Raw genomic sequence first — 25,062 nt, 5'->3', positions numbered from 1 at the left:
AACGGAGAGTTGAAAAAAATAAATTGGACTAAAATCAAACTCAGACTCAGACTCAGACTCGGTTGGGTTTGAGCGCTTCAATGCAACTCCCTTATTGGCAACGAAAACGAATTTTTTCTGTGCGGTTACCGTCGTTTCAGCCGGTTACTTCACCCATACGGTAACATTCTAACCGTCTCGTTAATCTCCTACCCAAATTCCTTTCATTTCGACTCAGTCTTCTCCTTTTCTTTCTCTGAATTTTCTGGGTCGCTGTATATTTCGACCAACTTGCATTGCGTTGATTTTGTTGTTGCTTGCTTTCTCGATTTCGATCTGGGTTTCTCGCGGGTTTACTTCTTTCGAAACTGGATTTGGTTTTCAGTTCCTTTGGTAGTTTCATTGCCCCTTTTGGCATTTCTTTTGGTAAGACTAAGAGGTAGCTCGAATTGAGAGGGACAAAGGAAACTGGGTTTGGGTTTTACGAAGAAGAAGAAGAAGAAAAGAAGAAGAAGAAGAGCAAGCAGTTGCTGCAGCCATGGATATAACGGAAGTATCAATAATACATCACGTCGGGATCGTGCTACTTGTTCTGTGGTTTCTTGCTGAATTCAATTGGTGTCACCCGGTTGCCTACTTCGTTTCCCTGGTTTATTTGTACCTGGTACTATTTTCATTCTTAAATTTTTTCTGCTTTTTCTTCAACGATTTCCTTTTTCTTTACCAACTTTGTATTAGAAAATTGACTAAGTAAAGTACTATATTCTCTATTGTACAAGGAATCTTGTCCAAACTTCTTTGTTTATCTTTTCATGTGGTAACCTTTCGCTTTTAAAGGGTGATTTTTTTTTCTTTGGCCAATGAATAAAATTGTGTATGTTTGAACTGGGTTCGCTCTAGACTGACTAGTGTTTCTTTTTTAGTCTTAATAGAGTGCTTTGAATGATCCTTTGGCTGTCTTTTTGATAGGTTCATGAGCGCTATGTTATGCGATTGAAGAAAAAAGTACAGTTTGAGGAAAGAAAACAAGCTAATCAGAAAAGGGTAAGTTTTTATATATGAATTTATATTTCGTAATGATTTTGCTTATTTCTTCTTCTATTATTTGTTTACTTTTTGAGATTGACTAGAAAATTTAACAGAGGAGTCTTATTTTCTATCTACATAACAATAGGCATTGATCCAAAAATAATGAAATGCAGAAAATAAACGTTTCAGGAAAAGCTCTGGGGTGAAAACTTTGGAATTTAAGTATTTGCATTACATAATTTATAGACTGTATCATTCCTTTGCATATTCTTGTTAGTTTTGTGGAAATTTTGTCGGGAGTTTTGAATAATTTCTGAATTGTTTTTGCAACATAATGTTCCCCCCTCCCCTTTTTCCCTTCTTATTGACATTCGTTTTCTTATTTAAAATTAGGTGCTTACTGATTCTGAAACAGTCCGGTGGCTGAACCATGCAGTTGAAAAGATATGGCCCATATGTATGGAACAGATTGCTTCACAGAAGATCCTCCTCCCTATCATACCTTGGTTCTTGGAAAAGTACAAACCGTGGACTGCTGTATGATTTTGCTTTCTGAATTATATGTATCCAATTTATGGTTATGTGATTCACTGATTTCGTTTCAAAGTGCTTTGTTTTGGGTGTTGTGAGCTTTTATATTACGATGCACCCAATTGTCGAGTGGTTTTTTTTTGTGCAAATTCTATTAGTTTAATTTAATGTTATCTCCTTGGCATTAACTTTATTTTGTTTATGCTCTCTTTGTTTCACATAAGAGGATATTCAGGTATTAGCACACTGACACATACAATTCAGATGAACATGCTCTTTAATTTTTTTTCAAGCTACTGATAATTTTGAGGGCAAGTTTTGTGAAACAGAAATCTTTTGTGTTTAGTAGTGCAAGATGATATCTGTTCTTTACTCTCTATTAAGCTATTTTTAACTGAAATTGATTTTGAGGCCAAGTGTATGAATATTTTAAGGTTACATTTTTGTGGAACAGGCAAAATATTTTGTTCAAGTATGATGATATCTTCTTCTTGTACCTTTTTCTTGGGCGGTGCTGCGAAGCACATGATGATATCCAATTATTCTTCTCTTTCTTATTGTGGTGTGAGAAATGAATGAAACTTTTTCTTTGATGATTATATTTTGATATACTTTGGATTCTCGATGATAAATTCTGCAGAAACAAGCCACAGTCCAGCGTCTTTATTTAGGAAGAAATCCACCTGTATTTACTGATATGAGGGTTCTTCGTCAGTCTTCTGATGATGATCATTTGGTAATTTTTTTTGTAATATTGGATTAGTTTGTCTTATTTCCTTACTTCTCTTTGTAGTTGCAATTTTCAATATAGAAAGGTGACAGGCTCAAAACATAAATGCAGGTTCTGGAGTTGGGAATGAATTTTCTCACAGCTGATGATATGAGTGCATTACTTGCTGTGAAGCTAAGAAAAAGACTGGGATTTGGAATGTGGGCAAAGTTGAATATAACTGGCATGCATATTGAAGGAAAGGTATGGATATGAGAGTGACATTTAATTAGTTTAATATGTTTTAGTGTTAAATATTTTTATTTATTTAGATGATCATTATCAATGAGTAAGTCAATAAACGTAGTTTTTTATTCTTAATCTTAGAAAGGGTTAATGAATGAATATAGTTGGTACAATACTGTGTTGTAATTGTTCTTAATTTGATCTTTACATAGTGTTCGTTTTACTTTCAGTCTGTAATATAGTATATGTACTTATCATGCAGTTTTCTGATAAAGTCTTTGGAATCTTACTGCTGAATATTATTTTGGTCTGTCTTAACTGTTGGAATTTGTATACATGCATATTTCCTTTTTCTTTTCTGAGTGGGACTATTTTAATTACTTTTCGTCATTTAAGATTAAACTGTGTTTTCTGCTCTGTTTTGTTACATGACATTTTTATCATAACTTTAGTTAAGTATCAAGTTCTTGATGTCACCTTGTCAACCATAACATTTTTGGATATAAATTAAGGTTGTGTTTGGAAATGCCTAGTAATTACACTTTATTTTTAAAAATAAAGTGTGTTTGAGTGTCAAGAGGTAATGACATATAAATTCTTAATATCATGTTTGGAAAGGCAGCTATTAATTACACAGTAAAATATAATATCATGTAATTTTTATTATTTAAAACTGATAATGTATATTAATTACACAATGTAATTACACCCATTTCTCATGGGGTTATGAGAATTGAAAAGTGTAATTGGAGTACTTAAATCGCCTTCAGTTACATAGTTGTGTAATTACCTGGTTAAACAGATATGATAAATCTATTAATTATCGTGAATTACACTCAATTCCAATTCCAATTGCAAGGTGGATTTCCAAACTTACTCTAAAGTTTTATTATCAACCTATGATATATTATTATCATGGAAGTATCCTTACGGAGTTAGGTTACTAAATATACTTATGATGTTTATCTTGCATACATTACTCAGACATACATGTAGAGAGATCACTCCCCCCACACAGAAACCATGAACAGACTAGTCAGGTCTAGTGTAATGGATGTTACAGGATCAATATTTATTTATAAGAACAAAATGAAAACAGCTGATTCATAAAAAACAGGGAAAAAAAATCTTAATGCGCTGGACAAAATAAGCTCTTCCATGTTTTACAGTCTCATGGTCATTTCTTTTCCACCTTGGCAGGTCTTGATAGGGGTCAAGTTTCTCCGTGACTGGCCTTTCCTTGGTCGTTTGCGATTATGCTTTGTTGAACCTCCATATTTTCAGATGACTGTCAAACCTATTTTTACTCATGGGCTTGATGTCACAGAATTACCTGGGATTGCTGGGTGGCTGGTAATCTTTTTATCAAACTTTCTAGTTTCTACAAAGCAGTTCTTGAAGCTGTTTTCTATTTTTCATTGCATGCTCTTTCTTGGTAATGCTTGATTGTTAACTGCGTGTGTTGTTCTTCAGGATAAGCTACTTTCCATTGCTTTTGAGCAGACACTTGTTGAGGTGAATTTGAATTTTGAGACTCCACTATATGGTTCATTTATCATCTTCGTCTGTTGTCCTTTGTTCCCCATCATGCCAGTTCCTTGCTATGCTAGACACCAGTTGGCAACAGCATTTCTGTATAAATGTTCTGAATTTAATTGTTGGTAATCTTTGCAGCCTAATATGCTGGTTGTTGACATGGAGAAATTTGCCTCACAAGACCCAGGTACTTTACCAGATTACAATCTAGTTGGCTTTAGTTGGAACTTTTGTTTGAATTTATTACATGAGCAGCAAGGTCAAAGTCTGCAATTTTATAATGTCATCAAGTTCTCACACAATAAAAAATGGTTAAGTCTCCTGAGCACTATGGAAGGTCAAAGTCTTAATTTTATCTAAGATCTTTTTGATTGAAATTGTCCTTTTTTTTTTTCTAGTGTGAATTTTAATTTGCAAATGGCTGTTGACTTGCTTTCTATGTGGTTCTCAGTTGACTTTTCATGAAAATTATGTATCTTCCAACCACGTTAGCTGTAAAATGAATGTTTTTGAACAGCTCAATTTCTGAAAGGCTTCTCCATTACTTGATCACTTCAATCGTTAATTTTTTTTAAACATAAAGTGGCCTATTGTATAGTAATTCTTAATGCAAGAAGCTGTTTATAAACCAGAATTTGTTTTTAATATTTTTGAGGTGCTTGGGTGGACTAAGTTTTGGCTCTATGTTCCACAGAAAGAAAATGATTAAGCTGCTTCAAGTTTGTGGCTCGTGGAATGAGTCATTATTGTTAGTTCCCCATAGCTTCTCTTTATTATTATTTTCTAATTTTTTAGGAAACAGAATTTATATAGGCTTACTTACATGAGGTGGAGGCAATAATTGATGGCTTCTTCCTCATGGATCAGAAAACCTTTTTGTACAAGTTTTTATCAAAACCAGTAGCAGGTTGCTTACGAATTGTATTGTATCTTGTAACTAGAGTTTTATACTGGTATCTACAGTTTCTCTGTATCTTGCATATTTTAAATATTATCATTCTTGTTTACTTACCTATATCCATTTATTTGAATGTCAGAAAATTGGTTTTCTGTGGACGAAAAGGAGCCTGTTGCCCATGTCAAAGTGGAAATTGTTGAAGCAGCTGACATGAAACCATCTGATCTAAACGGTTTGTTAAGATTTTTCTTTCGAGTGGTTCGCTCACAGTGCTTTTCACTTGAATAATTTTTGAATTTCCTGCATAATAAGTGAAACTATTTTTTCAGGTTTGGCTGATCCCTATGTAAAAGGTCAGATGGGTAATTATAGATTCAAGACTAAGATACAGAAGAAAACACTGACTCCAAAGTGGCTTGAGGAATTCAAGATCCCCATAATTACATGGGAATTGCCGAACGTACTAGCTCTTGAAATTCGTGACAAGGACCACTTTGTTGATGATATACTTGGGTTTGTCCCTGTACCTTGTAAAGTATGATGTTTATAGCAAGATCCTCATTTAGGAATAAATAATATGCTACAAAATATGTGTGTACAGATTAATCAATTATCATTTAGTTATAGTGTTAACCAACGTAATTTTTTGTTGGCCTGTCGGCACACTTAATTGTTAATGTTCTTTTGGTTCTCCTCTTCTTCCCTTCTTTCCAAAAGTTTTGTGATGCTTTTATCTTTCTAGGACTAATAAAATCTTCAATATCCAGGGACTGTTCTGTTTCTATTAATGATCTTAGGGATGGAATCAGACATGACATGTGGTTGCCTCTTAAGAATATCAAAACAGGGAGGTTGCATCTTGCGGTAACTGTACTTGACGAGGCAGCAAAGGTATATTCCCTCCATTTATTACGAGATATCTAATTAGTAATAATTATATAAACTATGAGAGGTGGGTAGGGTTGTGCAGTAAAATTGTTAATATAATGTTAAGAGTGTATGTTTAAGAGTTTTGACCTGGATATCTTACATCTTATGATCAGGCGGAAGATATGCAGTGTGACTGGGACCCATCGCATGTGGAAGACAAGAGAAATTCCTTTGTCAATGAGACCAATAATACAAGTTCTTTCTCGTCTTTCTCATCGGATAAGTCTCAGAAGGTGCCAGATAATTTTGAGCCAATTAATGTCGAAGGGCAAAAAGAAACTGGTATTTGGGTCCATCGTCCGGGAAGTGAAGTTTTACAGACTTGGGAGCCTAGAAAAGGGAAGAATAGGCGTCTTGATACCGAAATTCTTGGGGAGTCAAATGATGTCACAATCAAGAGCTCTAGTTTAGCAGCATCTGGATCCCAAAACAGCAGTAGCACTGATGAAATTCCTGACGAGAAAAATCGAGTGGGAAGAGTTAGGAGGGGTCTACAAAAGATCAGCTCAGTATTTCACAGGAGTCCCAGAAAGGAAGAGCCGTCTGGCAGCTTTGTGGAGTCTATTCAATCACCACATGTAAACATTAAGGCGGTCAATGCAAAGGTCAGTGGTATAAAGTTGGTTGTGGATGAGGATGGTGCTGTAGGTTCCTCAGGAGAGGTTTTAAATGAAGAGGATTCGAGCTCAGGAGAAGGTGATCCAGAGAGCCCATTGAAAGGTAAAATAAAAGATAAAGCAAAAAACTTCTTTAAGCATGCTGAAAAGTCTGCTCGGAGTCTGAGGGTGGTACTGTCTCGGAAAGGGTCTAGAAGGCATACAATTGATTCTCCTGCGGTGACAGACAAAGGAATTCTAGCAGATTATGAATCTTCTGATGATGAATCTCTTGCTGGAAAAGTTGAGAGGATACCAGTTGCTTCTGGTGTTGTGGTCCCTGATGCTGATGGTGGTAACGATTCATCTAGTTCCAGAGATCATGTGGTTCAAACAAGTGAAATCGATACAGAAACCGACGCTAAAAGTCCCACAGTGAAGGCTAATCCTCAAGGCTTGGAAATGTTGGATGATAGGGTGGGGGAGGGCAGCCCCCCTGATAGTAACAGTGATGTTGAGCCATCAAAGTTGAAGCTTGATGAAGGGAGCCCCCCTGATAGTAAAAGTAATGTTGAGTCTTTAAAGTTGAATCTTGATGAAGAAGGGAGTTTGGAAGAGAAAACACAATAATACTAGCAACTTCTTGTATTCTTCTTCCTCGTGGATCAATTTGTTTACTTGAAAAATAAGCTTGTCCAGTTGAGGCTGCCAGCCCATTTTTGTTTGTATATCTACCTGAATAGCAACCTTTTGTGTTCTTCGACCTGCTTTGCAAATATACACCATGCACCAATTCCAGGTGTACTGAATTTGGTATTGGCGTTCTGTGAATATTTTGGAAGTTGGTATAGATCTTATGTTTATTTGTGAATATATATATATATATATATATTTACAAGTTAAGATAATGAGTTTTGATATTTTGATATCTTATCGGATAAAATGAAGTTTTTTTTTAGTACACACTATGAATATTTAGTTTTAACTATTATAGGTTGAGATTAATTATTATTCCGTTTGACAAAGCTTGACTTATTGGGAGTGTGTAATTAGAGCTTAAATTGGTAGTGTGCCAGTCATTACTCACACACACACACATATATATATTTTATTTCAAAGCTTGTAATTTAAATTGAGTTTTTTCACGTCTGGAAGGTAGTGCTCTCAGCATGGTGTTTTCGTGTATTTAATTATAAGAATTCAAACTACTTTTAAACATAAATTAAACTCTTTACTCAGAAAAAGGAGAAAGAAAAGAAGACAGAATAGAGTACTTGAGCTTCAGATGTAGAAGATAATGCTAGGATACCAAATTCGAACGTATATGTGGTTCTATATGAGTGAGCAGATGTGTTAAGCCCAATTGGCATTCGAAGAATTCATCAGCTTGCCCTGGCCTTCATTGAAAAACATTTGTTTGATACAAAAAAAGGTAAGTTGACTTGCTTTGGTTTCCCTATATTAGTGACACTTGGACTGTTGGTGCTGTGCTAAGAAACAATGAATTTAGGAATTAATATGTCAAAAATAGTAGTTCCGGGATCAATCACTAGCAGTGATCAAGCTAGACAAATGAAATCATGTTTTTCGAAACTAGTTATATCGTCAAAACTCATCTGTGTGGGTGTGTGCTTTGCCAAAATCATTGCTTTCATCCTCAGTTTAAGTAAAACAACGTTTGTCTGAATAACATTAACACAAACCATCCATGTCAAGTGATCTATCTAACTAACTGGCTATAGTTTCTTCAAAAGAATCACATATATGATTATGTTTTCCAGCAAACTGGCTCCGAAGAATCTGCCTCCACATTCCCATCTTGGGTACAAAGCCTTGTCTTCTCATCAGCTTCAGAACCCAATCAACATCTTCCAGTTGATTTTCCTTGCATAGCCCATTAATCAACGACTTGAAAGATTTAAAACTAGGACTCCCACCCTTTGAGATGATCTTTCTCATAAAATCTTTGGCCTCAGAAAACCTATCTGCATCAAGCAAACCATACAAAACCTCTTGATAAGAGGCAGCAGTTGGATTACACCCCTTGAGCCTCATTCTCTCCAAAAGTATCATTCCTTCATCAACCCTCCCTTGTTTTCTAAGCCCTGAAATCAATATATTGAACGTTATCGTATCCGGATCGATACCCTCAATTTCCATTCTCTCAAACAACCGAAAAGCTTCTTCTACCTTCCCATGATCACAAAAACCATGCATAAGCGTCGAAAAAGTCATAGCATTCGGCTTCAGCTTCTGTTGAGGATATTCATCGAGCATCTTAAGTGCATCCTCCAATTTCCCGCATTCACACAAAGTTTTTACGAGTATATTAAGGCAACAAGCATCGATCTCAATACCCAACTTCGGGGCACCCACATAAACCTCATGAACGACATCAAAAAGCCTCGCCGACACGAGCAAATTCAGAACCAAATTAAATGTCTTGACAGTGGGCCAACAATCGTACCTGGGCATATCAAAAAGGGTCTCGATGGCCTTGTTTATCCGACCAGCCAAGTTCCCGTAAACCCTGATGACGTTTCGGAAGAACTCGTCAGATAACCGGCAGTTCCTCTCGGCTCTAATCCGCGAAACGACATCATCAATGTCGTCGTACAAGCGGGCTTGGGCGAGCTTTTCGACGATCAAGGAATAGAGGGGCTCATTGGGTTTGTAGTCCTTGCGCTTGGAGTAGTGATCTAATGCGGAGAGGACTGCGTTGGGGTCTCTAATGGCTGCGAAAACTTGGACGACCTCATTTGGGGCTAACCAGTCTTTGTGGTTGAGTCTGGCGGGAATAGTAGTTGTATTACTATTGTGTGTGGAGAAAGATGGGTTTTTTTGGGGTTGGTTGGCAATAGAAGAAGACAGGAGAAAGTGAAAGATCGAGTATGGATTTGGCCGTTTAGGGATTTTGGCTGTGTAAGCAAGAAATGAAGCTGAGATCATGCTCTTCTTCCTTCTTTTTCTTCTTAATCCACCGCTCTACTCGGTAAGTTGTGTGTGTTTTGAGGAGAAGCCTATTATTTTATGGTGTCAAAAAGAAGAAAATGAGTGATCATTTAAATGGTTTTTTTTCTTTGGCATTTTCGGACTATATGACCCATAAGCATGATCCTTTGTTTTTGTTTTTGGTTCTTTTTAGTGATACTATTCAAGATTTTTGAGTAATAATTTGTCGAGTGGCTAGCTGTTGCTGTTGCTGTTGTGATGAGAATTGCTGGCTCATTTCTTAACTTTACTTTTGAACAAGCAATTCGTGAACATGGCTTGTGACAATCACAAGAATAGAGTACATTTTTGTCAATGCAATTATGATTCTGTAACTAACAAATAAATGGTTGTATTTCTATATTCTGTAACAAATTTGAATTGTCTATATACATTTTGATGCTTTGCAAATTTGTAATCTATACAAAGATGTTTCAAATATCTTTTTTCTACATGATTTGTGTGATGATATTGATTTAAACAGATTATTTCTTCTTTCTTTTTCCGGCGAGGATTGGTTGAATGTGCAGATGCCTATTGAATGCTTCATTGAATAGGAACCGAGTTTGGAAGGCTGATATAATTGGAAGCCAAGCCAAAATAGCTATAGGCGTAAATAGAACAACACCCATTCCATAATCATATGCTTTGGCAATTACCCTGGCAAAGTCCCATATTCCAGTGTCATCTATCTTTGGCCTTACAGCTTGAGCAATCTGAACCAACAAAAATTTTCAATTAAAAAACAATCAAGATTTGAAGCCTGATATATTGTATGAAACATTGTGATATAGAAATTAGCCAAAAAGGAAAAATGTGTTATGGAGTAATCTTCTTACCATGATCAAACCCCAACCAGTTGGCAGAAATGCTAGACAGCATACTATTAAGTCCCTCAGTGATAGTTGGCAGACTTTAGAGAGAATGATTATGATGGAAATAACAGTAATGAAGAGGCCTGCTTTGAACAGCCTAAACCGAAGTTGGTACTTGGTACTCAATTTTTTTCTTCCGATGTTCACCGTCTGCATAACATGTTTAGGTCATCTTACTGCCAAGACAACTAAAATTTTGTATGGAAAACTTGAACACATGACTTGTGCTATCCACTGGTCACAGAGACATGATTACACAATGCACAGTAGCAAAACAAATTCGCCTTCATTTGTCTATGACTTATAACTTATTTTTACTGCTATAGAAAGAAAATAGGTGGAATTTTCTGGTTTGAAGCAATAATCTTTGGAACTTCTAATTAGTATGCTCCTTAGCAAAAAAAACCAGTTATACATAAATAATAACATGCCTTACTTCATGTGCAAAATGCAGTTTTACAGAAAGCATGAAGAAATGTACCTTGGCTAACAGGAAAACTGCAAGAATCACAATCCATGAGAGCACATAAACTAGGACATTTTTGCTCTGCTGGGAGATGTCCAGGTGATAGACCAGACCATATTGATACAGGAAAAACCGAAGGGAAAGGAGTATTTCAAACAGCCTGGAAAATATTCCTGAATAGCGAAGGTGAGCTTGTTCATCGTTCCACCATGATTGCCAACTTTTGTCTTGTTGAATTCCTATGCCACCTTGCTGCCTGATCCACTTATTCCAGTCTTTCCAGTCATCTACAATCTTTTCCCAGTTGAATCCAGAGGGGTTAAACAGAAAGGGTCCAAACAGCCAAGTGATTGACATGAACCAAACTGAATATGTGATTAACACATAGGCCATGCTGCTCTCATAGGACCGCCTAAACAAATCATAAACAATCAAGAGGAGCAATAGTTCAAATCCTTTAACAAAGTGGCTTCTCGAGTACAATCTATAGTTCTCAGTGAAGCTGGTATGGAACACCACAACCTTACGCCCGGTGGGTCTATATTTAGCCCCCCCATGCAGAATTGTCCGACCATAATGATGAGTTTTTGTCCCAAGGGCAAAAGTGAAGAAAACAGCAGCCAGCTGCAATTGCATAAGAACAAAATCTTTAAGGGCAGTTAGGAATCCTTTCTCTAGTCCAATCTCCATCACCATTGGCAAGCCTGTAAGGAGACCAAGCTGTATAAAGGATTGCGAAGCAAGAGCTGTTTCTAAAGATTCTATGTTATGCACTCTAGCCTCAATAACTAGTGCTTTTTGTAACCCACTTAGAACAAGATATAGCTGCCCATAGAGGAAGACATAGATTCCAATTACTGACATCTGTTATGTTACAGAAAAATATTTGAATCAGCTTGATATGGTAACTTCCCAATTTTTGTGCATCAGAAATGGAGAAACCAACAATATGTAAAACTCATTTTTTAGCACTAAAGAAATTTCATAGGAGAATAAAACCATCAAATCTTATTCTAGTAGCAGAGCTGTGAGTTTGAACAAATTACCAGGCTACTCAAATAAAATCCAATTGTTGTGAAATAGCAAGATAGCATCCGGAAGAAATCAAACTGGCGTCCAAGGCGGTATATGTCACGGCTTAGAGTTTGTTCACTGTTTCCATTAGCTACCTTAGCTTCAAACTTTGAGATCTGATTCAAACCAACATCACGACCTTTGCCAACTTGCATGTATTCATGGTATGTAATACATCCTCTTCGCAATATAGAATTAAAGCCTACATAAAATCAGATGTATGCAGTTGTAAATTATGTTGGAGTGTATTATAATATGACTCAAAGTTTGATATATATATTTTTTTAGATGACTCGTTTCTACCTGCAAAAACATCTTCACTCAGGTTGATTGTTTTTGATGCTTTGCTTATGCCACCTCTTGTTATGTGAAATATCCTGTCAAATACATCTGGATGTCCATAGTGGAATCGTACCCTGAATGTCACATTCAAAAGATAGGAATGAGAATTAGCATGAAAGACATAAAGTAGATTAGTTAGTGAAGAATTTTACATATTATTACATAGCATAATAGTACAGTGGATCTCAAATACTAAGAATTATGCAAAGTTAAGCATGCCTACCACAAACTCTACATACTATGAAGACATGCAAGCATGAATGTTCAGGTACTTACTAAGTTCATTCTAAAGAACTCGTCCAAACACAGTTCTATTACCTGAGAGGTTTAGCAAGAAGTCTTTGACCAATGGTCACGAAGCTAGTCTCTTGATATGACATGAACTTCCCTAGAGAAGAAACACTGCATTTTGAAGAAAGTAAGGTTAGATTAGTGTAACATTCAAATCATATATGGTTTGTTTGTAAGGCCAAGTCAAAAGTTAATCTGATAGTCTAAACAGCAGCTTTTAATATTGCTATGGTTGTATTTTATTCCTATTCCTATATTCTCCTATGAATACCAGTCAACTTCAAAAGAGTTTTGTTTATGCTCCTATAAACTTGTTAGTACATGGTTATTTAGACTTGATGCCTACAATTTCTGTGTGCTCAGAACTACTCACATATGATGTAGTCTTTATTCGATCATTACACATTCCTTATATAATTATATCTTACTCATTGAATTTCCAGATCCTATTCCTACTTCAGGCATATGAGTTGGTAGCTATTTAAGCCTATAATATTTTCAATTAGTAATTGGCTAAGTGGATGCAACCTTCCAGTGAATATATGTTCTCTCAAGCCAAGTATTGTAGGGGGACGCCTTCCTTGGCATCGAAGAAATTCTTGCAAAAGATTTCTCATTTTGAATGCTTCTTCCAAATAGTTATCCTGTAAAAGAAGTAGATACTATAAGAATAAGAAAGAGGAAACAGAAAACTTTCAAGGTCTGGACAAAGAGCATACTTGATTCATGTCAATGGTCTGAAGAGCTTCACCACGAGTAAATATTATAGCATGGTTTTGATTTTCAGGTTTTCCTTCTCCAATTTCTGGTGGACCGGGAAGCTTGATTCGATATATTTCCTACAAAAAAACAAAGTTTTACTCAACAAAGGAGATATTAATGAAAGAACCTACTTTGGTTCATAAAGATCAAGAGTTATGTTTATTCAACTGACACTCTGTGCTTCATTAATTATTTCTGCTAAACATACAAGGTGAAGAGCTTTCTTGACATTATTGTCTTAAAACACTGTCTGGATTTTGAAAATGCATAACACAGCTAATATGTACAATGTAGCAGTAATTAGATGGTGTACTACCTGGTCAAAACCGTTGACAGCTTTGAGCAGTATGGAAGAGTAAATTTTATGAGGCTTATCTTCCACAATCACTTCTTTCTCCTCAACATAAGCAACGCGGAGAGCTGGGTTCCTTTGATCAACAATTAATCATATAGAGTGAGTAATACTGGTGTTAGTACTGTGTTCTCACATATATTCTGCATTTTCTCACGTAGTTCATTACCTTTTCATTAAATCAATTATGTCTTGTGCACGTGGATCACCAGCAGATTTTTGGGATCCAAATTGTTGACAAGAAATCACATATGTAAACTTCAAGTCCGCCAAAGCATCTAGTTGAGCGGATAATACATGGTTCTCTGTATCATAACCTCCAAGAATATCTGGCCAAAACACACACAGCAAAAGGAATGGATTCTCGTTAGATAATCAGGAAGAAAGGAAGTTTTGAGAACAAGAGTTGGTCTGAGAAATAAAACACTAGTGTTAAAAACCTTCGTCTTGAGCCATGTCAAGGAATGCTTGCAATTTTAAGGCCTCTCTATAGTACATCATCCCTCTAACTATAACACCACATAAAACAAAAGTAAGCCGTGTTACATTAAGGTAAGTAACATCTAATCACGTTTATGTCTCCTATTCTATTCCATTACCTGTTCGGCTTAGAGTTTGGCCCCGGAAAGAGGCCCAACATCTAAGTTCTTCTTCCTTGTCTTCAGCTTTCAACGCTTCCAAACTTGCACATTCCATCCGTTCCAAAAAGTTTTTCCATTCATCTGAAAGAAATAAATTTACATGTTATGAGTGTGTGTTCAAGTGAAAAAATAAAATATATTGAAAAGTCTCAGCTTTGTAGTTACCTGGAAATATCTCTTGCATGTAAAATATAATCGAAACCTCTCGCTGACTAGAATGAAGCTCTTTCCTTGAAAAGTTTATATCTTCCATGTAATGGGGAGTAAGAACACTGTATAAATGAGAATTTTATGCACTGGTTATAACTTGTTAGAAGCAGATCAATAACTTAGATTGTTATTAGATTCAGAATTTCCGCTTCCTGTAATTGATCATATGTTATATTTCATTACTTCAGCTCTGTTTTCCCTTGTGTTATTTCAGCTCAAGCTTTAAGTATAACGAATTACTCAACATTGTTATATCTTCATTTTGCTTAGCCTGTCACATCTTGCATAGTTTAGACACATTAGAATCATAAAAATAATACTCAAAGGCAAGAAATATCACCTGAACGACAGCATATTTTGCACTCTGGGAGCAGTGGGCATATTCATGAATAGGGAAGTAGAAAAGAATGATATGCGCCGGCGAGCATCTATGTTAGTAGGTACATCCAGTGCACCATCTTTGACAGTAAGCAGCAAAATAAGACGTCCGATCTGCTATGGAAAATTTTGGTTACTAACATGTGTAATTTCTACACACAATTGCAGGTGTCTGTGGCTGTGTTTTATTATTTGTTTGTCTTTGCTTTAGTGTAAACTCATCCTATACTTTGGATCAGTTACTCTGACTAGTTTTAATGAATGAACAAGGTCCATATAAAGAAGTGGAAGGCAGACTATGAATGTCACAAGTTTCATCACCTGCTCTTCCAATGGTGCATTGTCTGGCAAGGGAAACTGGATGGACATCTCACCGGCGTATTTTTCAAATAATTGTGGCTCAATATGTCTGCAAAAATAAGGAGAATCCTCATCCATGTCCTGGAAAGAGCTTAGCAATTCCATTATTCTGTGTGGTTTGAGCATGAAGTATGGTGGTATTAGTATATAAAACATGTCAACTACTGATCTTACAAAAGAATGGTAAGTCTGAAAGCATCCAACCTGGAAGAATCAACCATCATATCATTGGTTATAATTTCAAACATGTCCTGTAGAACTTTCACTACTTTACCAGCATGATCTCCATTTCCCTCACCCTTGAAACATTTAACATTTAATACCATAGGTTAGTAAGGTTTGGACTCAGACTACGGACTCCTTACTCTAAAAAATCAAGGAGAAGCCAGAAATATGCAGGCTTACCAGAAGTTCAAGCAACTCAGCAAATTTATCTAGCAAATTTGGAAGCTCAATCATTCTAAAGTCCTCAAGAAAACTTGACCTTTTAAGGCTTTCCTCAACTTCATTTATTATTTCAGATATGACCCTAGAATGCAACACAGGGATCATCATAGAAGCAGAAACGATAAGTGAGAAGCCAGCATTGAATATTCAATCAGGAAAAGAAAGAGGAAATAATGTATCTACATGGTAAGAATTACATGATTTAAATATTCAAATATGTATGCATTATACAAAACAACATAAAGTTTTGCAATAATTTGTCTACCTCTTTTCCAAATCTCTCACTACGAGAAACTTAAGGATGTACTTCAGTGAATCATAGCACTCCTTTACAGCATAGTACATGCATTTGTCTTTTCTAATCTTTTTGACAAGAATTTCATCCTTCCCCACAAAATCCCTTGCAATGCACAGTGCCGTGGATAACTAGAGTGTGAATAACAAGACTTGTTTTAGTAGGAAACCAGAGAAAAAAAGAACCATATAAATGAAATAATGTCACTTCTTAAACATACCTTATTAGCTATAAGAAAAACCGGCCAACGGACAGTGCCAGAAAATAATTCTGAAGACATAGGTATTGTCATCAAATCCACCTCCCTATTTATAAGAGAGACATTTTTTATCAGATTTTTTTTCTTCCAAAATTACCATGCACAACACATTAGCAAGAGATAAACTCACCTATTGCTGATTAAGTCCTCTGATCTAATACTATTTATAACTTGGTTCCACACAAGTACGAACTTGGCAACGCCATCTTTTTCAACGCCTGGCTCCTGAGAAAGTTAAGAAATGATTAGCATGTGGAGATGGTTAAAAAATATAGATTAACAAAAAAAAAAAAAACAAAAAAAATTGTATACCTTATGAAATCTGTTTTGAAAGAAACCTTTTCGTCCCTTTTTGTCCTTTTTTGACGAAGGTGGAATCAGACAAGCATCAAATGCTGCTGGCAAGGTGTGGAATCTACTTCTCAACATTCCTAACGTCCGGATCTATAGCACACCAGAGTAAGAACATTGCCAATGTACTCTAATAGTGAGAAACATATAGAAGAAATGGCTAACCTCACCAAGGTGATGCAAAATACCATAAAGTCCACCAAATATTGTACAGAAAACAGAATACCATATCTGTGTGTCCATGAAATATACCTGTAAAGTAGAAATAAAATAATGTGTCAAGCATTTATGCTAGACCAGGTTGATCTATAAACTAAGCTTCTAACTTCATCCATAATTCTTTGTTCAAGATATTTTACAGTGTTCATCATTAATAAATATAAACCAAGATGAGCTTCCATAAGATGAAACTACTGCAGATATTATAAGAAGAGAGTATGCACAAACAAAACTCACAACTACTATAGGAGCCCATACTGCAACGATTGCACCGGCGTTATTCTGTACTGCAAGAGAAGCAATTTTTTTTGGGGTTAGATTTAGTAGCTATATGCAAACTATATGCAAAGGAACAGAGAAAACCTTTTGGGAAAAGCTCATGCCAGTCATAACTTTTCACACCAATTTTCATGATCTGCTTTGTTGGTCCTATGAGAGGCTTTATCTGCATTATTCCATTGGCCGCAGTTAACAGTAAGTATGCTTTCATGTTTATATTTAACCAGCATTAGAGTGAGAAAGATTACAATGAACAGAAATACTAAGACTTAATTAGCTCTGATTTTATGTCGAAAGCTGAGAATTAGATAGTACAACAGTCGCAGAATAACAATGCAATTATAACCGTCCATTAATGTAGTTCTATTGTGAGAACAAACAGATATTTGTTAAAAGGGAGAACTTTTCTGTACAACAGCCGCTTACATTCATACAATTTCCACTGAAGAAAGATATTTATGGCAATCTAAAATAAAAGATTTATTAGTAAATTATCTAATAAATAGTCATGTATTATGGAGTTATTATATACGTAGTTGCACATGACAGCTTACCTCAAACCAGTAGCTGAAGGAAAATTTGCTCAATAGTACTAGTATCCAGAACAATGTGTACCTACAACATACACAAATTATAACACATTAGGGGAAAATGATAAGAATAGAGACAAATCAATAGCTAATTTAGAAGGGAGAAATGGGAAATTACTTCAGCACTGAGACCTGGCTTTCTTGCATCCCACGTCCCACATATAATCTAGGCTATGTGATAAAAACAAATATTTCAGGGAATATACACAAAGCTTAGAACCAGAAGTTGATCAGACAAAGAAAGTAAATTGAATATGGGAACAATTACATGACCAGTTTTAGCTGGCCAAGTATGTGGCATACTGCATAATCAAATTTTGAGTTGATCTTTGGATCTTTAATAAAAAAGATTTTAGAGTGTGCTGTTCAAGATGATACGTTATCTTTTTGTATTAATTAATAAACTAAAATCTGTTTCTTGACAAGAAAGAGAAATAATAGGAAAAATATAAATTCTAGTATATTTGTTAAACCTTCAAAGTAATGCTAGTTGCTAAATTCAACATCTAAGAAAAAACTTGGTGCAAGATTGATCTAGAACTTTTAAAAGAAGAAAAAGAGCCTTTGTGGTGAACTTACCTGTGTCCAAGCAAGTAGAGTGAATATTCTCCAATTGGATACTTCAATGTACTTTCGAACAGCAGGAACAAAAAATAACACCATCTCAATTGCATTAGGTATCATATAAATTCCAACTGCAACCAAATAGGAAGACAGACACCATTCTTCTAGCCAGCTTCCATATTGTGAGGAGAAACAAGTGTATTTTCTTCTAGAATAAGCATAACATGTAGGAAGAACGATCGTCCATATCGCTGCAACAACCAGCTTCACCACTAGTCTTATCTTTTCACGGTATTCCATCATTTGTCTGGCTTTCCATGTAAAACTTATGTCCAATATTGCTGCAATCCGAATATGGATGAAAGCTAAATGATAATGCCACTAACAAGGGTCCATGTGACTTTCACAATTTATGCCAAAAACCGAATTTAAAGAAAAACAAGGAAAGAACTCAAGCGATAGTGCGAATTGGGTGGCAGAAGTAGTAATAAGATTCTCTACCATTCAAGAGCAACAAGTTCACAGTAGTAAAGGTAACAGTTTACACCAACTAAAGTTTTACTTGTAGTCTTAAAAATACACAAGGAAAACTGTTTAGAACATGAAAACACATCTTAATTTCTTCAGTGTTAATTGAAGATATAGAGGACAAGGTGAATATTCTTTCTTCTTCATCAAATTAATAAAAGTAACATAGGAATAGGATAAGTACATGGCATATTCAAATTGCGAAGAATGATAACTGGAAAACACCATACCTTGTATGAGTTTGAGAATTGAAGATGTAATGAAAATGCTCAAAATGTCCTCAAATATTCCTGTATCAAACAATTGAAGTGGAGATTCCAGTTCATAGCACGCCATAATAATCATGGCCTGTGAATGTAACAGTATATGTTAAGTACACCAGCAAAACAGTAGAAGAAAGATTTATTCTGTAATGTTAGGTAATTGGTGCACCTGGAGGGATAGAATGAAAAAGCTCCACATTCTATCGAAACTCCTAAAAATCTGCCAAAATGATCGCACCTCTACAAAATTTGACTTCCCTAACCATTCTTGTTGATGATCTTCCTCAACATTAGTCTTTTCCTAGAGGAAAACATGGGAAGATGTGAACAGGGGCCATATGTGAGTATGGACCAGTTTGTCTCATGATCCTGGTGCTCACCAATCATGTCAAAATTTCTTTCAACTAAAAAAAAAATGACAAGGAAAAACATAGGAAAGTGTGGCCCTCTTGCTTACCCAACACAAGAATTGGATTAGATAATGCTGAAAAAAATTTTGTTAAGCCAAATCATAAACCAAGCAATAGATAGAAATCTATTGAATGGTACTTTAGTTCCCATGTCAAAGATTATGGCATATGGATAATATCCATCTACGCTTATGTGCGTCAGATAATTTTTTATTTATTTTTGAGTTGTGTTAAAATTTTGTTTCATTTATGATGAACCCGGATTGAAAATAAGTTCAATGCATAACTTCCGATACAATGCCTCATGTCAAAACTTCCGATAAAACAACATTCTCAAATGAACTGCCACTGCTAGTGACACAAATAGCCAATTTATTATATTCACAAAGTTGTCACAAAATACACTATAGTCTTAACTTAAGCAACATTGAGCAAAGTTATCAGTTATCATATAAGTGATATAGTGAATGTAGTACCCCAAGTTCTGCGTCCTCATCATCCTCATCCTCATCCTTGTCCTCTTCTTCTTCTTGTTCCTCTTCCTCTTCTCTCTTCAGCTTTTCTTTAGCTTTACTTGATTCTGAAGCCTCCTTATCTTTGGGTAATTTAGTACAGAAGAAATTGTGGTCCAGACGCATCGGCCATCCTATTTGGAAACAATCAGGAGACCTGCAAAAGCATTGGTAGATGTTACAACTTCATTCTAACAGAACCTGGCAAAGTTTGGAAAGTAGACAAACTTAAGTTAAGACTCAGCAAAATTCATTCTAACCAAAAATACTCATTGAGATCGTCATAGTTTCTCCAAATTGAATGGTCAGTTGTCCCATTTTTACTCTTCATGGCTTCCTACAAGTTTTGAACAAACAATTAGAGATGTGAAAGCAAGAAAAAATATAAAACATATCGAAATCTATAATTACCTCTTGTATAACTGTGTATATAGGGGTAACTATGTTGTTAAGGAAAGACTCAGGTCCTCCACCATATGCTGGCATGACTTTCTCCCATGTTGTGGGATTAATAGCTCCAGTCAACATACCATGCAATTCAGAAGCCATCTTAAACCAAACAAAAATCATCAAATAACAATCATATATTCAATAAAGTTTGTTGTAAAAGACAACAATTGAAGGTGGATATTGACAAATTACAGTTCATGGAAATAGTTTGGTTTGAGCAAGGAAGTTCCAGCTTACATGGTGAAAAATATAACATAAACACTCTGGCATGAACCGCAAGTTTGCAGCCTCTCCCCAAATAAGAAGGTAAAGCCCAATGTACAAAAGTTTATATTGCTGAGCCTCTTGTTTTACGTAAGGCAGCCTGCACATTGCAAAACCAGCAATAAATATTTTTTCTTTCTAATAATGTAGCAGAAATAAGAGTACACCAGAAAAGGATAACAAAATCACATGACAGGCCAATGGAAATGTATTTTACCGGATGTTGCTTTTTCTTGGCAAGAATTTGCACCAGTTTGTATAATTTTTGAAGAACTTCCTCATTAACTCATCCACAACAACATCTTCTAACTGTGATGGCAATAAAGTCAAATTTATGTAAGAGGATTAGTTAAAGCCAAAGCTTTACAACCTTAACTAACAATCAGAATACCTTCAAGACAGACTGCTTATTAGCTTTCCGGATGTGAATATTGGCAAGGAGGAGAATTAGATGCTCCCTCTGGTTGGCAACATTGCCTTCCTGGTTAGAAACACACATTATGAAAATTCAGAGAAGCATCAAAATATGAGTAATGCAGAAGAAATATCAGATCATCTCGTATTGTAGCTGATCTAAAGTAGTACCTGGAATCCAAAGCAATACTGAAGAAAATCAAACAAGTCAATGAATTCTCCATGCCTCTGAAAGTCTTGGGCTGAAGGTAAACCGCGGACATTGCGAACAGCTGCAATTGCAGCCTTTATCTGCGTCATTTAGGCAAGTTTATCATCATGCTTAAATATTCTGACACCATGGTGGTGTTCCAATAATGTGTGCATAAACTCTAACTTGAGTCCTTAATTAGAATTGAAAAAACTAACAAAGAAAGAAAAATTGGATCATCCAAACTGCACCAAACCTCATTTAATTGCATTATTGCTTGCTGAATACCTCCATGATCAAGTGGTAGAATATTATACGGAACAAAGAAGTCCGATTTTTTGTTGGCTTGTTCTCTATTGGCAAGAGCCTGAGGTAAAAGAGTTAAAGTGTTTGGTTCAATGACAGAAAACACATGGGAAAATGACATTGAAGAAAATCAATGTATGTATGTACCTGAGGATTGGCTGCACTTGTTATTCTCGTAAGAACTTCAAGCAACACAGAAGCAATTGTATAGGCATTTATCAACATCTCTCTGTGACTGTTTTAGTTCATTACAGATTGACTTGAATCAGCATACAATTAAGGAAGGTTTTGGATACCCTTCTGGGGAAGGGGATTAGAATAGAAGCATATCGATCAACATAAATGGAAGAAACAAAATAAGATTTAGTTACGTACCTATGCTCTAATGCCGAATTTCTAACATGTTTATAAATATATTCCTTGTATTCACGGTAAACACGTCTGAGTTCGCGTACATCGCTAGTTTCCTTCCGCTTCACAAGTGTTGTTACCTCATCCTATATTATTATATTGTTTATTAGTTAATACCAAAGTTGACATGAACATTCATTGTTAGGAAAGAATGATTGAACTGATAACAATGTTGTGGTATTCTGAGATGCATTGAGGAGAGGAGTAAATTTTCGTTATGAACTAGTTAGTATTGTGTACATGTGTAAAGTACAGAGGAAAACAGAGCATTGTGTCATATATATATATATATATAACCACCTGCTCAAGCCGCTTAAGAAGAGAAGTTTTGAATTGTCGAACACCTCTTCCACTTGAATTTTTGTCCATGTTATGGGCTATTTCAAAGGCATGTACACGGCCTGTTCACAAAAAAATTGAAGATACATAAATTTTACTGTTAAGTGCATCAAGGAAACGAATGCAGATACAGGAATTCCCTCAACATAACAAACAAACAAACATTGCTTGGCCCACAAGAAAAATAAGTTAATGAAATCTTTAGCAGAAGTAATATACAGCCTAAACCTCACAACTTTGAAACAACTGAAAGCTAGCAAACTCAATTGGGTAATTATTATTAATTCCACTAATAAAAACTTACAGAGAAAAGCAATACGTGGCTCCTGAAATTCAACCAAGTTGGCCACACGAAGAAATCTCTGGATTTCAGTAGCCAAAGTAGGAGGCAACCTCTCACTCTCAAATGGCTCAGGAACAGTAGTGTTTGGGTGGTCGATGGGAGAGCTAACAGTAATGGAACTGGAGCTGGGTCCGGCTTCATCATCATCATCTTGTTGGCAGTCATAGAAAATGGGGTCTGCAACTACAATCTCACGATGAGCCATTGAAGTGAGCTCAAAAGGGTGGTTAGTGGAAATGAGAGAGACTACTTATAATGTGGGATTAATTCCAGAGTCAGTATATAGAGTACTGGATCTTCTTCTTGGTGTTGGTATTGGTATTGGTATGGCTTTCTTTGTTTGCTTAACGTGGTCAGCTTTCGAGTTACGTGGAATGCTTTTCTTTATCTCTTTTTGGGGTTTTGGAGCCTTTTGGGTCGATTGGAAGGAGGGTCTTCGTGGTTTTTTATTTTATTTATGTTTATATTTTTTCTTTTTTGCTTTTGCTTTTTGGAGCTCTGTTTTACTTTGGGTTTTGCTTTTTCTGTCTTTCTTTCTCTATGTTCTTCTGTTCTGAAATGAAGAACAAATGAATGCATGTGTACGGAGAAAGTAAAAGAGTTTTCTTTGAAAGCGTACGTGAAGAAGAATAGAATGAGTTTTTTGTTTAGAGTTAATAGTAATGAAAAAAACAAGGATTGATTTTTGTTTCCAACGAGGCCATGCAACACCAACGTATGAGAAAACAATTATATGTTACTAATTTCCTTATGACTTACCACTCTCTTCTTTTCTTCTTCTTTTTGTAATGTACATATATTATAATAGTATTTCTCCATTTTTTCCTTGCAAAAATACATTTTAACCCATACTTTTATTTGGCCTTATTATTATTATATCATATATTAAAATATTAAAATCTCTACTTAATTTTCAATACTCTTGTTTAATATTAATTAATAGTAGAGTTTTCAATGCTTGATTAACCAATTACCTTATAAATTATTAAAGAATAAAAAGTTGAAAAATAACATTTAAAATATAGCATTATGCGCGCATTAGAGTTGTAAAAGTTTTAATAATTTAAATTGACAATAATATATAAACTTTTGTATTGGAGAACGTCTAAGCAAAACTAATTTTGAAGTTTGTTAATCTTTTTTTTTTTTTTTAAAAATCATATGTATCGATTTATTTTCGATATGATACTAATTATAGGGTTCACGTTAGAAATGCAACTGTTAATAGATATTCCATTATATATATATATATATATATAATATACGTTTACTAAACGTGATCTAAGTAAATAATATGAGGCAATTGATAAAATATAATATTAGTCTACAAAGAGAGAACTTCCCCAACAAATTTAGAATCAATCAAAATCCAAACCTTTTTAGGTTCTGAACTAAAAGTATATGCATGTTCCTTGAAAAAAAAGGTATATGCATGGAATCAATATGCTTATATATATATTTATATCAATAATTTACTATTTGAAAAGTTGCTGAAGGGGCATGTAAAACATTATATAATTGCCACGAAAATTCTTGGTTTATATTACTCTTATTAATTAAATCAAGTGGGATTATTAATAATACATGAATGACCACCATTTATATCTATGCAAAATTCTTAATAAAGTGATAATTAGATAAACAGGCCGGCTGGGGGAAAAAGAAATACATTTGAATGACTTTAATCTAATGACCTAAATCTAAGAGCCTTCATGGCTTTCACAAAAATTAATGAACTAATAAAGTCATATACCATAGTAAATTTGCTCCATATTTTTACTCGTCCACAAACTAAGACAAGAAAGAACGAGAAAGCAAAAACAAAAGAGCCATTTTGATAACAAAAGGTTAAAAAGAAAAGCAAATTAAAGTGAGATGAATATTATATATATATACATATAATATAAATTTTTGGTCGAAAACCTTTAATTTATTAGTGGAAAGCTAGCTATCTAGCTAGTACGTTTCTTTGAAGATAACTTTTTTTGATAGGCTAGGGCCACTTATTAAAAAATGGCAGTGGCAAAGTGGGGGCACGTTCATGCTCATCACACGTTTAACTTTATTAATTTAGTGTTTCATATAAATTAATATAAGCAATAAATCATGATCGACTTTACAAACTTACACATATACCTACATACCCAAATAATTGGTGCAAAAAAGAAAGTAATGAAACATTTACTTTTCCCAAACGTGGACTATAACCAATAGAAGAAAAATGTGAAAGCAAACTAAGTAGCTATACCGAGGGAAGTAATGTATATATAAATATTTATATTACAATAATGCAATTTGCATATATGCTTTTTTTTTCTTTCTCTTGGTGACGCTTTCTTCGTTTTTAAGAATGATATCAAAGAAGAACTATATATGTATTGTTGGAACTTATATATATATATATATATATGAATTGTTAAAAATAGAAAGGT

At 35.0% G+C, this 25,062-nt stretch overlaps 3 protein-coding genes across 4 annotated transcripts; 1 reads left to right on the top strand and 2 right to left on the bottom strand.

Annotated features, from left to right (window-relative positions):
• Positions 1-41: 41 nt before the first annotated feature.
• Positions 42-7,270, top strand: LOC133794057 (C2 domain-containing protein At1g53590-like). Of its 2 annotated transcripts, XM_062231229.1 has the most exons (13): positions 42-160; positions 365-643; positions 949-1,023; positions 1,402-1,545; positions 2,180-2,275; positions 2,381-2,512; positions 3,695-3,847; positions 3,968-4,009; positions 4,169-4,217; positions 5,068-5,160; positions 5,258-5,441; positions 5,696-5,819; positions 5,972-7,270. In XM_062231229.1, the coding sequence occupies exons 2-13, from the start codon at positions 518-520 to the stop codon at positions 7,082-7,084; spliced, it is 2,331 nt and encodes a 776-aa protein (XP_062087213.1). In that variant the 5' UTR covers positions 42-160; positions 365-517; the 3' UTR covers positions 7,085-7,270. The 2 variants fall into 2 exon arrangements, with proteins under 2 accessions (XP_062087213.1, XP_062087211.1); XM_062231227.1 differs by having other exon boundaries at positions 49-643.
• A 675-nt stretch (positions 7,271-7,945) lies between these two features.
• On the bottom strand, positions 7,946-9,403 carry LOC133793552 (pentatricopeptide repeat-containing protein At3g14580, mitochondrial-like). The gene has a single exon (XM_062230877.1). It carries the CDS (start codon positions 9,401-9,403, stop codon positions 8,183-8,185), a length of 1,221 nt encoding a protein of 406 aa, XP_062086861.1. The 3' UTR covers positions 7,946-8,182.
• Positions 9,404-9,780: 377 nt separating this feature from the next.
• Positions 9,781-23,385, bottom strand: LOC133794058 (putative callose synthase 8). The gene is made up of 41 exons (XM_062231230.1): positions 22,592-23,385; positions 22,249-22,349; positions 21,913-22,034; positions 21,685-21,772; positions 21,488-21,598; positions 21,213-21,332; positions 21,019-21,108; positions 20,845-20,936; positions 20,601-20,727; positions 20,325-20,462; positions 20,174-20,250; positions 19,878-20,070; positions 19,161-19,292; positions 18,959-19,076; positions 18,216-18,541; positions 17,755-17,807; positions 17,601-17,661; positions 17,131-17,212; positions 17,005-17,054; positions 16,714-16,800; positions 16,510-16,641; positions 16,328-16,422; positions 16,159-16,243; positions 15,909-16,069; positions 15,602-15,725; positions 15,401-15,495; positions 15,158-15,305; positions 14,799-14,950; positions 14,414-14,520; positions 14,207-14,329; positions 14,048-14,116; positions 13,777-13,936; positions 13,572-13,683; positions 13,213-13,332; positions 13,022-13,137; positions 12,521-12,604; positions 12,164-12,276; positions 11,833-12,062; positions 10,802-11,650; positions 10,285-10,470; positions 9,781-10,161 (listed from the first exon to the last, which is right to left on the bottom strand). Exons 1-41 carry the CDS (start codon positions 22,833-22,835, stop codon positions 9,931-9,933), a joined length of 5,904 nt encoding a protein of 1,967 aa, XP_062087214.1. The 5' UTR covers positions 22,836-23,385; the 3' UTR covers positions 9,781-9,930.
• Between the last annotated feature and the right edge of the window lie 1,677 nt (positions 23,386-25,062).

This window comes from Humulus lupulus, chromosome 8 (genome assembly GCF_963169125.1).
Source record: "Humulus lupulus chromosome 8, drHumLupu1.1, whole genome shotgun sequence".
Taxonomy (NCBI): Eukaryota; Viridiplantae; Streptophyta; class Magnoliopsida; order Rosales; family Cannabaceae; genus Humulus; species Humulus lupulus.
This window is presented reverse-complemented; position numbering and strand designations above follow the sequence as displayed.